The 14,534-nt window shown below is 63.2% G+C and overlaps 1 protein-coding gene across 1 annotated transcript in view; it reads right to left on the bottom strand.

Annotated features, from left to right (window-relative positions):
- TAFA5 (TAFA chemokine like family member 5) overlaps positions 1–7,927 on the bottom strand; it is a 119,545-nt gene extending 111,618 nt beyond the window's left edge. The window contains exon 1 of the mRNA XM_030321937.1: positions 7,794–7,927. Coding sequence (XP_030177797.1) covers positions 7,794–7,884 — 91 coding nt within the window. The 5' untranslated portion in view covers positions 7,885–7,927. The remainder of the gene's footprint in view (positions 1–7,793) is intronic.
- Between the last annotated feature and the right edge of the window lie 6,607 nt (positions 7,928–14,534).

Raw genomic sequence — 14,534 nt, 5'->3', positions numbered from 1 at the left:
TCCTGGTGGCCGTGGGCAGCCCTTGTCCCCTAGTCTCTGCCCCCGTCCTCACCCGCCTCCCCCCCACGTCTCTTCTCTTATAAAGACACCTGTCGGGGGACTTAGGGTGGACCCTCGTCCAGGACGATCTCATCTCGAGACCCTTACCTTAATTACACCTGCAGAGACCCTGTCTCCAAACAAGGCCGCATCCACGGGTCCGGGGCACACGTGGTTTGGGGGGTCCCACTGCCCCGCTGCTGTGCGTTCCCCCCCAGTGCACACACTCGGGCCCCCGCTCATCCTCTCTACACACTGGATCCACCAGCTCCCCAGCACAGAGCCCTGCTGGCTTACAGCAGGCGCTTGATCTGTGCTCGAGGCACGCCTACTGAGGCTGTCACGGGGCTGCGGGTCCTGGGACCGGGTGCGTGCTGCCCTGGTGCCCCCCGGGGTCAGAGGGTGAACGCAGGCTGTAAGGCCCACAGAGCACAGTCATTTATAACAAGCTCTGGGCTCCACCTTTGGTGAGCAAACCAGAGGGCCTGCCTGGCTTGGCTGCTTCTGTAAGCGGAGGAGAAGGAAGGTAAGGAGTTAATAAAACCCGCCTTCTCCAGGCAGAAAAGAGTGTGTTTAAAGATGGAACAGCCTCCTCTAATTACGCACGGGGAAGATACCACACAGGGCCGAGGGCGGACATGGTCAGTCGGGGAAAACCGGCCAGGTCCTCGGGCAGCCTCCCAGAGGGCAGCTCACCCAGAGCTGGAGCCTTCCAGAACCACCCTCCCCGCCCAGGTCGGGGGACGTAGAGGCAAGGGGCAGGGCAGAGGGAGCCCCCTCGGCACACCCAACCACAGGATCCCACCGTCGGACCAGGAGACCGAGGCTCAGAACCGGTGGCTGGCGTCCAGGTCTCTGCCCAACCCCTGTGGCCTCCCCTGCACAGCGGGGTCACGTGGGCGGACAGACAGCTTTGAGGCCGACGTCACCCTGCCCGAGACCGCCAGCGGGCGCCCGTCCTGCAGGGTCGCTGCCGCACCTCCGTGTGGCTTCCCAGGATGCACATCTGCGTTCCCGCAAGAAGAAAAAGTGGCACCCGGTGCTCAGCGTCGGAGGCCCTGGGGCCTTGGCCAGACCCTGCACGTTCTGTCCTTGACTTTCCAAACACACCCTCCTCACGGGGTAGGTGAGGCCATGGGAGGTAACGGGGGAGCCCCGGGAAGACCAGAAACGAGGTCCAGCCTGGGCTGGGGGTGGGCGGCGGGAGGCCCCGCTTCTGAGAACTCCAAGGCGGCGTGAGGTCAGGGGCGGGGGGGAGGGTGACACCGATCCACGGGTGACACGCTGACCTTCGGGACCCAGCAGAGCCCGGTCTGTTTTCTGTGGCGCAAAACAAGAACAAAAGAGGACAGGGCAGAGGGCAGAGGGCAGAGGGCAGAGGGCTCGGCTGAGCGGGGGCAGGGGGCACGAGCACCCCCAGCCCAGGAGCCGGTCGGACCCCACACAGGTCACGAGCCGGCAGGCTGAGGGCCTCCAGGGACGCCGCAGGGCGACTGCCTCGGCCCTTCGAGGCCCCGTCCCACCTGTCAGAGTCCCAGGCGCTCAGGGACAGCGAGAGCTGGCAGCTGCCACTCTGGGCGCCTGAGGTCCACACCAGCCCCGCAGGTGAGAACAGCCGCTCCAGCAGGCGGCCTGTCCTTCTACCACAGCTCAGGGGCTTCAGGAGGGTTGAGCCCTAAGGGCTGAGGGCCCTGCCGCTTGGAGGGCCTGAGACACAAGGCCACATCGGTCTCATGCTCCTGGAACCTGCCTGTCCGCGGCCATCCAGAGCCTCCTCCCTCCACCGTGTTCCCACCTGCAGAGCGGCCTCCCCCGTTCAGTGAGAATCGGACGGAATGACAAGTGACTTGTGGACGCCACTAGGCAGGGAGGGAAAGGCGAACCGAAGACACGTGCAAGACCACGGCAGCTCCCACATCGGTCCCACAAGAGGCGGGGCCCCTGGAGCTGCTGGCACCACCCCTCCCAGGCCGGGCACGTGGCACACACACCTGCCGTCCACGTGACGGGCGGCAGTCCACCCAGAGCGAGCCGTGGCTCAACCCCAGGCGGTGGTCTGAGTGTCTGACACGTGACGCATCAGGCTGCAAAGAAACTTCCGGCGGTCCTGGGCAGAGCTCTGGGACCTCTCCGTGACGGCTGGGAGCGGCGGGGGCACGCGGGGTGGACCTCCAGCTCCAGTCCCTACAAAACTGTTGGGACAAAGGGGTTCCGTGCTCTCAGGGCTCACCTGGGAGCTGCCGTGGGCACCTTCGGGGTCGCACAGCTGCACCTGCCACGTGTGCCTCAAAGAGCCCACACAACAGGGAAACGGATTCGCGCACCCTGACTGCCTCCCTGGGTTCATCCAGGCGCCTGCCTGCAGGCGGCGTAGACGCGGAAAAGCGATGATCCAGCAAAGCCAGGGTCTCTGGGGAGCTGCCCACCCCCCTCCCCGCCTGGAGCCTGGAGGAAGCGCCTGCTCGCGTGGGGAGCTGGGGGTGTCGACAGCAAGTTTCCCCCCCCCCCCACCTCGGCCGACAGCCGGATAACCCTCCTCCCTGCCTGCAGCCGTGGGCCACCCCTGCCAACAGCTTCTGCAGGGGGGCTGTCAGCAGTGTCCCCACGCACTCAGTAACTAAGTAACCGCCAGAAAGAGCAGGTGGGTCTGGCCGTCCTGCACCTGACTCACCAGGTCTACGGAGCGATGAGAGCCCCCCCCCCCCCGGGAAAGGCAGGCTATCAGCCGAGGCTGGTGAGTGGGCCCCCCAGGACTCGGGCCGGGACCCAGGGTGGACCTCCGCGGACTGGGCTTTTCTCCCACCCTTTCCCCGTTCTGCTGGTCCTCAGGCTCCCTTCCTTTTGGGGAGCCCCTCCCTGCAGAGGTGGTCCTGGGGTGGGGGCCTGTCCATCCATTTGCGGGGCAGTGGAGGGGAGCACACACATGTGCTCCCGGCCCTGGGAGGGAGAGGAAGCCTCGCCCTTTCCCACAGGGCTCCCCGGAGCCAGGATCCAGAGTCCTGGGAACGCTGGCGACCACGGCTGAGGCCCCCCTGGCTGACGGCAGGTGGACAGCAACACGGGCCATGAACGTTCATCCAAGAGGAGCCCCGAATCCGTTCCCGGAAACGCGCCCAAGTAGCTGCTCTATGTAGCTCACTTCACACGCGTCACATACTTTCACGTGCTTTTCATTCCCGTGTGACTCAGGACACAACGGACGGGCTTCCCTCCGCCCCTGTCCTTGCACGCCATCGCACAGGCGCTCTGCCCCCTAATTAAGAGGCTGTATTTTCAGTCGGGCCCACGATGCGTGTGATATACTCCACACGCCTCAGGACGGCATATAGAACCACAGACACACGGAGCCTTTGAATAATTCAACCAGATGTCACTTACTAGTCGTTAACATCACCACCAAAGGAGGGGACGTGGCCGCCCCTCCTGCCCCCTCTGCTCCTAGTGTCCCCAGCCGGCATGCGGACCACTGAGCGAGGGCTTCGCACGTCCCGGCGCGGCTCCCCGTGCCATTTTCGGACAGAACGAGGTGGGAGGCTGCTGCCTGTCAGAACCTCAGCCGAGGCCTCGCCGTTCCCAGCGTGGGCACGTGCACGGCCCCCACCCCCACCGCAGCGGTGCCCCCAGACACCCCAGGGCTCTTTGGGGGCCCCCAGAGCACAGACGCCCCCGCCCAAGGCCACAGCGAGCCGTGTCACGTCGGAAAAGTCCCCTCTGTTTCCAGTCCTGAGGATGGGATCTCGGCGCTGAGATTCCCATTGAGGCTGGTGTGGGTTTCATTTATCAGATTCTTCATCACATGAGAAACGATAGTAAATGATGATAAAGGAGCTGGTTATTTTTAACGCCCTCCAATCCCACCCCTCCCGAAGCCACTCACACGTCCCCAGCCCCCGACGCATCTGCTGGAGGGTTGGGGAGGCGCCATGCGGGGAGCAGGTGGAGGTCACTGGCACAGCGGCCGAGGGCGGCCAGGCGCGGGGCTGCGGCCCTCTCTCTGTGAACGAGGCTTGCCTCTGCAGCCGCGACTCTGACGACGGAGCTGGGCACCGTCCCCCAGCCCAGAACCGCCAGGAACAGCTTCCCCGCCGAGCCCGCACCAACCCACGGCGGGCCTCCCGCCAGCCCCTGCCGGCTCACGCCTCGGGGACACGCATGCGTGCCACATAACCGGGAGAGGCTGTCGGGCTGTTTTCGAGCCAACGAGCATTTCCGACGGAATCCTCGCTCAGGAAGGGTGCCGTGTCAGTCCCCGATCCTCTCCCTGTCCCTTGTTCGGAACAAGCTGGTGGCCGCAAGGAAGCTGGTGACGCTCGGTGCCAGCTGCGAATCTCGTGACCACGACAGCAATTAGCGACTACGGAAGGCCGCCAACTAACGGAAGGCCGTTAAGGGGCCCGATGGGGTCACACGTGCCACTTCCCAGCCTCGGGCTCACAGAATTACCCTCCCCTCTCAGAACAACGAGCTGACTCGGGACGTGAACGCTGGATCGTATCCACTCTATCACACAGCCTGGCCCGGAGCAGCGGCTGAGGCCTCGCGGGCCACAGCGACGGCACTCGGAGCCCCGGGACCGAGGCCGGCACACGGCGAGGGCGGCCGGCCCGGTGCCGACCTCCCCACCCTGCCGCGAGCGCCCGGGAGCAGCTGTAAGAGAGGCTGTTGACACGACACACGCCCGTCTCACGCACTTGTCTGCCACCGAAAGGGTTTACAGAGAGAGACTTAAATCCCCAGACCACGTTCCAGAAACAAATCCCAGCTTCGCCCTTCCACGCAGACTTCCCGGCCTGCTCCCGCCCCCTCCGGGTCCCAGAGCCCCCAACACCTCGCCCCACAAGCGGCCTGGCTCGGCCGGGCATCAGCTCTCACGTCTCCCCGCTCCTTTTTAGTGTTTCTGTCGCTCTTCCTGTTACATTAGGCATCGACACAAAAGCCGTTAATCTGCGGGCAGTGCTGTAATCTGTCAAGTGAATAAAAGACGGGAGGAAAATATATTAAAGTCCCTTGAAGAGGAAGGTGGGAAACACTGTTATGATTCTAGCCGTTCCCGTAACCCCGTTCCGAGGCCCGACGTAACCAAGGACGTAGAGGAAGGGGTTCCCTCTGCCCCTGCCCCAGCACCCCGTCACCTGGGCACCTGCCTCCTGAGTAAGCAGCTGGGTTTTAAATCTGGTTCCCGAGACCCCCAAACACACATTTGCACGCTGCATTCAGAAGAAACAGACAGGCCCCTCTTGTGTCCCAGGGGGTCGGGGTGGCCCCAGGAGTGAGCCGAGAAGGTGCCGCCCAGGCCCCGGGGCGTCCCCACTTCCCACACCGGGGCCACGTCCGGGGCTCCCTCTTTGGCCCTCGGCCGGCCGAGCCAGGCGGGACCCACCCAGGGGCCAGGATCGTCCCGACAAAGGCCGGACCAGCCACGGCTGCAGTCGGGGAACCACAATGTGCGCGCATCTCCGGTCACAGCCCGATTCATCTTCCCAAACGCTGGGAGGCCGGCTGGCCAGAGGGGGACCGGTCAGCCACAGGGTGGCCCGCAGCTCCACACAAAAGGTGAAGCATGGACAAACGGCTCCCAGGGCCCCCCATTCTTCATCCCTGAAAAGCCAGAGTCACGGAAATGGCTACTTAATCAGCCCTTTCCCACTCATCTGCAGACAACAAGTCACAACTGCCGGCCGGCCCGCCTCGCCGCCCCCCTCCCGCAGGCCAGCACGCTACTGGAGGGAAGAAAACCGGCTCCCACGGCCTGAGGACCAAGAAGAGCCCCAGGCCTCCCCTGTGACGAAGGGGACAGCCCCTTGCAGCCAGTGCCTCCGTGTCACCGCACGCTGACGGACCTCCGGCGCCTGGACGGCTGGACGGGCAAACACCGGGACTCCCCGTCTGTCTGAGGGACATGCGCCTTCTGACCACACGCCTGCTCCACGGCCCCGTGGCCCGGCCTCCTCGTCCTCCACGGCCTGCCACCGCATGACACACACGTGTGTGTATCTGTCTGCTTAGAGTGAATGCCGAGATTTCCTGTGAAGGGCTCTCCACGACCACCCACAAAAACACTTCACTCCGTGAGCCCCTTCCTTTCCTTAAACGCTGCCCTGCCCTGCAACCCGGCATCCTCCAACCCAGGGGACAGAAGCTCTTTCCTCCCGGCCAGAAGAAACTGTCCTTGAGACCCACGCCTCAGGAGGATGGTGCTGTCCCCTGAAGACACCAGGACCGCTCAGTCCCCGTGGGGCGAGCGGAAGGGACCCGTTCAGCCCCACGCAATCGGAGAGGCCAGCGGCCTGACCCTCTTTCTAAATCATTGCTTTAATATCAGGGAAAGGGCTCTTCATCCCGGGAACTTCCCACGTAGACGGCACTTTCGACCTTGAAGAGAGACGGTAAAACTTTAACGCGCGATCCCTTTCCAAGACGAACCCCCCCCCAAACGGGAAAGACCAGGGAGAAGGGTAAAGAACTAAAGGCCCAACGAGGCCCAGCTGCCCAGGGTCCCTCTGGCCACTTGGGGGGGGGGGGGTCCTCTGGTCCCCTGGCAGCAGACACGGCTGAGAACAGCCCTCTGGGGACGTGCCGGCCCCGTGGGACCACCAACCCAAGGCAGGACCGCCCACTCCAGAGGCAGGTGGCGTGGCCGGGAGCTGGCCTCCAACTTCACCCGCAGGGCAGGGCAGGCCAACAGCGAGCCCCTGAGACAGTCAGCTCCCCCTTCAGGTCCTGGACCCAAATTCCACGGAGGGAAACGGCCACCAGGCCGATGGAGGAGGTCACCCAGCCTGGGGCTGGCCTCCCACACCTACCTGCTTCCCTGGGAAGCCAGCAGCAGCTCATTAATTAGGCAGGGAAGCAGCTGAATGTTGCAAAGCCTTCCTTTGTAGGAACCCAAACCCAGCGCTAATGAGGACGGGCTAGCATTCCCCAGCCACTCCAGCTCCCTCCAGTGCTCAGCGCTCCCTGCTGGCCAGGGGGGCGCGGGGCCGGCCGCCCTGGTAGCAAGGTGCCTGAGGGCAAGGGCGGCTGACAGCCCCAGGCAGTGGGTACAACTGAAGGCCTGGCGTGCCCTGGGTCTCCTGTTCTGGCTCAGCCCCGGCTCTACCAGGACCAAGCTCCAGGAGAGCCCTGCTCAGGACGAGGAAGTTTCCAGGAGTGCCCACCTGACCATATCGGAACCCGAGGTCCCAGAGTACCCTCCAGCCTCGAGGGTCCGACCGTCCAGGCATCCGCCTGAACCAAGTCCCAAGAATGGGATCCAGGGGCCCCCGCTCCAGCAGGCACCCGGAGGGCAGCCCCCCCCCAACCCCCGCACTTTGGCGACCAAGTCCCGGCTCCCCGAGCCCACGGGTCCCCGATTCGGCTGGGAAGGTGGCGTGGGGAGCGGCATACTGCGCGCAGGCCTCGCCCTGGCTCCTGCCGGTCCCCCAGCCCCGCGCGCGCGCGCCCCGGCCCCGCCACCGTGGAGCGCGGGTGCCATCTACCGAGGGCCCGCGGAGAGCGGGCGGGCGCCGCTGCCAACGGGGCCGAGTGGGGCAGGGGACCGGCACGGCAGCCTCGGCGAGAGCTGGGGCCCCGAGCGGCGCGAGGGCACAGAGGCCGCGGCGCCCTCCTCGCGCCGCCGGTGAGCCCCGAAGCGCCGGGCGCGGGAAGGTCCGCGCCGCCGCTCCGGGCCCGCAGTGGCGCCGGCGGAACGTGCTGGAAGCCCGGGCGGCCGCGGGGACAGCGCCCGGGGGCCGGTCCGCGCCGGGGACAATTACCTTCTTTGAGGAACTGAGCGTGAATCACCAGGACGAGGAAACAGCAGAGCGCGGCCCCTGCGAGTGCCCAGAGCGCCTTCAGGAGCTGCATCGCGGAGTGCCCACTCGGCCGACGCCCCCGAAGTCGCGCAGCGAAGGTCCAGGCGCCGCATCAGCGCCCCACCGGGTGCAGCCGCCGCGGCCGCCCGCTCGCGCCCCCCATCCGCCGCCACCGCCGCGGCCGCCGCGACTGGAGGCGCCACTCCGGGCGGCGATGCGCGTCTTTCGGGCAGGGGGAGGGGAGGGGCGGGGGGCGCCGGGGAGGGGCGGCGGGGCGGGGAGGTTAGCAGAAAGTCTCCGGCCGCGGCGGCCGCCGCTCCGGCCACTCGGCCACCATCGCGGGCTGCGGGGCGCCGGGGGCCCGGGCGCGGGGGGGCGGCCGCCGCGGCCCCATGAATCAGCCCGCCGCCGCCCCGGAGCCGCGCCGCCCGCAGGGCCCGGACGGCGGGCCGCGGATTGCGCAACGGCCGGCGGCGCGGGGGGGTGCTGCGCGCCACGGCCCCTCCGCCGCTGCTCGGCGTCGCCTTCTTCGTCCCCTCCTCCTCTTCCTCTTCTTCCTCCTCCTTCTATCCTCCTTCTCTCCTCCTACTCCTCCTCCGCCGCCGCCGCCGCGCGCCGCCTCCGCTGCCCGCCGCGCCGCGCTCGCTCCGGCCGGGGCTCAGGGGGCCGCGCCGCCGCCGCCGCGGAGAGCCGGGCTCGGGGCCGGGACTGCGCGCAGGGCGCGGGGGCTGCCGCACCATCGCCGCCGCCGGGGCCCGGCCGGGCCCGCCGAGATCCAACTTGCGCGGCCCGGGGCTGGCGGGCCGGTCGCCCCCCCTTCCGCCCCGGACGGGGCCGGCCTCCGCGCTCCCCGGAGCCCGCGCCTCCGCCGCTGCCGTGGGACGAGGCCCGGGCCGGCGCTTCCGCGGGCCGCTCGCGCTGGCCGGCGCTGCCGGGGCCGGGGCCGGGGCCGGGGCCGGGAACGCGGCCGGCGGAGGGGCCGGTGGCGGCGGCCGCCGCGCCGACAGGTGGGGCCGGCGACGCTGCGCGCCTCGCCGCCCGCGGGAAGCCGCTGCTCCGGCCCGGCGGCGCGCGCCCGCTCGCTCGCTCGCTCGTTCGGCCCCTTCTGGGGAGGCGGCCCGCGCGGCGATCGGACTCCGGCCCGCGCCCGCCGCCGTCTGCGCTCCGCCCGGTCCGCGGAGCCGCCGATGCGCACTGGGCCGCGCAGGGGACCCGGGGGACCCCCCGCCGCCCTGCAGCGCCCCCGCCTGGCGCGCCGGCGGGTCAGGCGGGGCCTGTCCAGCCGAAAACCGCGGGTCGGGCTCCACCTAGGTGCGCAGGGGCCTCACTGCAGAGCCTCCGCGGCGGCTGCGGGAGCGCGGCGGGCGGCCTCCGGCGGGCTAGCCCAGCCCCCTCGCACCCCCGCGGCCGGCGGGGGAAGGGGGGCGCGGGGAGGACCCTGGCCCAGGCCTCACTGCGGTCCAGGCCCGACCTGCTGTGGGTTCTGAAAAAGGGCCCCTCTGCCCGGAAACACATGCGCGCGCCCCCGTGCGCGCGCGCACGCACACACACACACACACTCTCTCTCTCTCTCTCTCTCTCTCTCTCTCTCTCTCTCTCTGGGTCTGGTGTGTGAAATCCTCCAGGCCAGCTGCTAGGCGCCCGAGCACGTGGGAGCACAGTACATGCCCAGGGAAGGCTCCAGAGGAAACAGCGGGCACCCTCCTGCCCGCCTCTATCCCGCCCCTAGCAAGGGCGGGTGTTTCTTCCTGGCGGATTTCCTCACCTTCCCAGGGCCCTGGCCCAGGAGCATCTGTGGTCAGATCGCCCCCAAGCACAGCGACCAGGGTGGTAGGCCTTGAGGCACTTGTGCACCAATTGAATTCAAATGCCCAGCAAAGAGCTCTGCAAGTGGGTTGGGGCAGGGACCTATGCTTGGCCCTGCGCTTCCTGTGTGAGGCCCTGTGGGGGGGGGGGGGGGGGTCACAGACCATCCTGGGGCAGAGGGTCCTTGTGAGTGCAAGGTAGGCCCGGAGACGTGGTGCAGGGGTCACAAGAAGGCTGTTTCCTTCCTGCCCAGGCATCTCGGTATGGCCAAGGGAAAGAGGCCAGATCTGGAGAGGGCTCCTAGAGGTCAGATAGCTCTAACCTCTCAGTGTACATTTGGGGAAACTGAGGTCTGCAGAGGCATTGGACACCGGCACCAAATCCAACAATAAAAAACCGGCCAAGACTAGCGCCCGACTTCCTACCGTCTGCCTCTCACGTTTCTGCTGTGCCAGCCCCTGATCAGAAGGGGGGGGGGGATGACAGGCAAGCCCACACCTCTGGGTGAGTCACCTCCCTGGGAAGTCGGCAGAGACCAGGACGCCAGTCCAAGCCCTCACCTGGAGAAGTGGCCTGGATCTCACTCCAGCCGGGGACTCAGGAGCTCAGAGAGGGTTGGTGTTCTGCAGCCCCTCCTCAGAGCCCCGTTTCCTGCCCTGCTCCTCTGCCTTCGCCCCCAAGACACTTTCCAGTGATGCCCTCACCTGAAGCGATCGCTCAGGGAACCGCCCTGCCCAGCATGCAGAGCCTGACCTCCACCAAGGTCATTGCCTTCCTTCCTCACGTGGAGCTGAGCCGTCCCCTTCAGAAGCCTTGAGGGTCACCAGGGCACTGACTTCACCTGCACACCCAAGACCCCAAAGGGACCTCAATCAAGAAACAGAGCCCACCTCTGACAGCCACCTGTTCCCAAGCAGGTGGATAGTATTTGAAATTTGGAAAAATATCCTAAATTCACCCGGGAACTTTTAAAACTAACCATTTGGAGGATCCATCTGTAAAGAGAATTCAAGAAAACAAAGTTCATAAAATGAAGTGTGTGTGGGCATTATTTTTCAACAGGTGGAACCGAGGGACCTGTGTGTCATGCCACAGGGACCAGAGCCTCCTCCTTCTCGGGGCGCCGAGAACTTCCGCCGGTAAATGTGTGCGGCGTTGCTTGTGACCTTAGAGAAGGTAACGGGAACATCGGGGGACACCCAAGGCCGGCGCCCACGAGAGCCGGTTAGCAGTGCACATCACGGGGGCCCATGGTGCCACCGGGAAGTCTGTCAAGAGCAGGACATGAGCACAAATGCAGACCTCGGGAGGAGACATCAGTTCTGATCAGAGAGACGTTTTCAAAAGTGATAGAACAGCAACGGTGCTGGACAAGAATGGGGACAATCTGCCAGAAAGGATGGGAGATTGTGGGGCCCGTTGCTGCGGAAAAGAAAAGGGGCTGCAGCCGGACCCATCAGAAAGACGCCCAGGTCCCCCCGACCCCCTGCCAGCACCTATGATGCCAAGGGACAGAGCAGCGCATCCAGGGGGCATAGGCATGTGCTCACAAAGTGGACGGTTGGGGGACAGGGTTGTATTTCCAAAGTGCCGGGTTAGTCTGTACCCCCACCCTGCCCACATGACACACAGCTGGTGTCAGACTTTAGTTCAGGCCAGAGCCGGGAGAACGCTGTCCAAAGAGAGGGGCGTCCAGCCCGGGGAGGGTCCCCAGAGTGCTGGAGGCATTGGACCCTGGATGGAGAAAGTATGCACGTTGTTTAATGTGTCCTTAATTTACAATTGGCATTAACCTTCCATCGGGCATGTAGGCAGTCAACACGATATTTGGGTGTAACTCACGGAAATCACAGGAATCCTCGTACCATTTTACAGCTCTTGGGAATATTGCAAAGTGGTGTTTATGTTCACCCTGATTTCTAACTAGAGCTGTCCCACGGCCAGACATTTTTACGTAATGTTTTAATAAAGAAGTAAACATATTACTGTATCAAAAGAGACTCTCCAACTTTTGATAAAACTCATTTTGATATAATTGGTTTTCTTAGTAACTTTCTATATTTCTATGCTATTCTGAGAAGGGTCCCATAGGCTTCGCCAGATCGCACAAGCGAGACTAGGAAACACCCCCCCACCCCCACCCCGGAATGTCCTGGTCAACCAAGAAGCCTGCTGGGCTACCCAGCCAGACCTGCGCTAATCAGTCACAGTGCGCCCCTCAAGCTTTATTCCTGTCCAGAGAGGACCTGGCAGGCAGGGCCACGGGGCAGCTATGGAAAGGCGGTGGTGTGAACTGGGAGGAAGGCTCGGGATATTGATATTCTACACTTGACAATGAGGTGGCAAGGATCAGAGATGCTTCAGGGAAAAGTGAAATAATAAAAATCATTCTGAGTAGTATCATTCAGGCTACCATGAGGAAACAGAAAGACAAGAAAGAAGTCTTGGAAATGAACGTGCTAACCAACGTGAAGCTCGATGGCATGGACATGCCTGAACACCAGGATGTGGAAGATACCGCCTAGGACGTGTCCCAGAATAGGGAGCAAGTGGAAAAAGCCTTGAGAAGGGAGGTGAAAGTTGAAACATGCAAGGTATATCCTGGGTGCCAAACTTTCACTCACTAGAAATTCTAAAAGAGGGAAAAAAGGCAACCGAGAAGAGGAAACAGTCAAATAAATGAGCAACATCTTCAGATAGCACGGGCCTACCATATTGTGAGTAGATCCGATGGGCAGGCCCAGACCCAAGAAACTCTCAAAATTTGGCAGAATAAAAAGAACACGACCAACAAATAATGACTGTTTGTTAACAACACTGCCTTCTAGAAGCTACTGGAGCAGGCAGGGTCTTTAGGTTCTTATGGGAAAAGATATGGCATCTAGAATTTTATACCCAGCCAAGCTGTCGACAAAGCAAACCATTTAAGGCTGTTTGGAAGTTCCATTTTCCTATCACAGACCCCAAGCAAAAAGCTGGCCTGGGAGGACAGCCCAGCTGCCAAGGGAATCAAGAAATGAGCTGTGCGGATACAGGACGAAGGAAAACATAGCCTCTCGACTCTTCCGAAGTACAACAAATTGTCAAGAATACGCATACAAATACACTAGACCCTCATATTCAGGAGAGCCTCCTTCAACGGGTAAAATCTTTACCACATTCTTCTTCTTCCAAAGTGCTAGTCACAAATATGAAACCTGCATAAACATTTGTGCAGTAATACTGCCATATTTTCATTTTCAAGTTTTAAAATCAAGATGTAGAGAAAGCTTGGAGAAGTATTTATAGTAGAAAGATAAATAGAAATTTTTACATCTTGTTTTTTTAAATTATATGAAAACAGTGAGGTGGGGAGTTGAAGCGCAGAGTGGGCTTGGCGCCTTCTTCCCCGCCGGGAACGCGGCAAAGCAGGTGCCCGCCAGCGGTGACCAGTCACGGCATGTCAGGACACACCTAAACTCAGAAGGTTAGGTCAGGTTAAGTCAGGACAAGTTATAGTGGGAGGGCCAGAACGGGGAAAGAGAACTCTATTAACAATTCTGTTCCTGGGGCAAAGGGCAGGGTGTGGGGCAGAGGGAGGCAGAATCCTGCCTTGCATTTTGAACCTGGATTTGTTACTTGAAAGTCTGTCTTTTCCACATGCACGTCATTCGATGCTCTATCATTTGCGGAAACCTAGTATCGCAAAGACAGCGTGAACTGTGTTCTATCCACGTAACGTGGCTGTCCACGTCCGTCAAAGAGAATGAGACAATGGCGTATATGTCTGTGGACACGTGTGTGCACATGTTGCTAACTTGGTGTGAACGCACACGCTTTCTAACAACCAAAGGCTGTGAGAGCAGATGGGGCACGGCGCAGGCCTTGGTTAACGGGGAGAAGTCATCTCAGTGGGGGAGAGTCAGGGTGGCCTCCTCGGGAGGGGAAGCCAGGGGCACCTGCAGGAGAGGGGAGCTCGCCGGCAGGCCGGGAAGCAGGCGGCTCGAGTCTAGGACTTGAGGATGTAGAGGATCGATGTTCAGGCCAGCGTGTGCCGACCCGGAAGGCCACGGTCTCCGGGAGGCCTCGGGCACGTGCGGAGCGGAGCTGGGGATCGGGACACTGGGGCGAGTACAGCATAGCCTTCAGGGCCCAGATGCCCCAGGCAGGCCCAGAGCGAGGTAGCTCCCTCTCCTCCCGCGTCCACGATGGGGCGAGTAAGGAGGGCGGTGTTGTGTGTGCTCGGGGACCCCTGGAGGGGAGCCACCTGGAGGCCTCGCCCTCAGCCAGGACCAAAGCAAGGGCCCATGGGGACTCTACCAGAAGTGACCACGGCCGCTTCCACATGCGTGTGGGTGGCATCTGTGTGCAACTTTGTGGGACCCAGCCCCCACATCAACAACCGGCAGGGCCCGAGCCTGGGAAACAGAGCAGAGTCCCCACGGGGTCCCCAGACGTACCCCCAGGACGGGAGAACGTGTCTCCTGAGGCGGAGCCGTCCTGCCCACACAGATACTCTGAAGCCTTGACCGCTCCCCTACTCCCAGTGTCCTCCGGAGGCCCCATCCAAGGACAGACAAGCCACAGCAGAGGCCGAAAAAGAGAAAGCCTCCTGGACCGAACTGTGACGTCAAAATCACGCGGTCCCTGGTATTAATGCGGAGCACGCTCGCGAGGCGAGGGGAGAGAACGGGTTAGCACGGAGAGGACGGGCGAGGAGGAAGGCCGGTCCCCAGGAATGCCGGCCTCAGCCCTTCTTCCCTTGCCGCGCTGGCGGGGCCACGACTAGGCTCACAAAGACGACACGCTTGGGACAAGCGGCCACGGATGAGACCCACATCTCTGGCCGAGAAAGGAGCCACAGCGAGGAGAGCAGGTGTTGGGACACTGTCGAGAAAGCAGGGAGGCCACCCCGAT

The sequence above is a fragment of the Lynx canadensis genome, chromosome B4 (genome assembly GCF_007474595.2).
Source record: "Lynx canadensis isolate LIC74 chromosome B4, mLynCan4.pri.v2, whole genome shotgun sequence".
Lineage (NCBI taxonomy): Eukaryota > Metazoa > Chordata > Mammalia > Carnivora > Felidae > Lynx > Lynx canadensis.
This window is presented reverse-complemented; position numbering and strand designations above follow the sequence as displayed.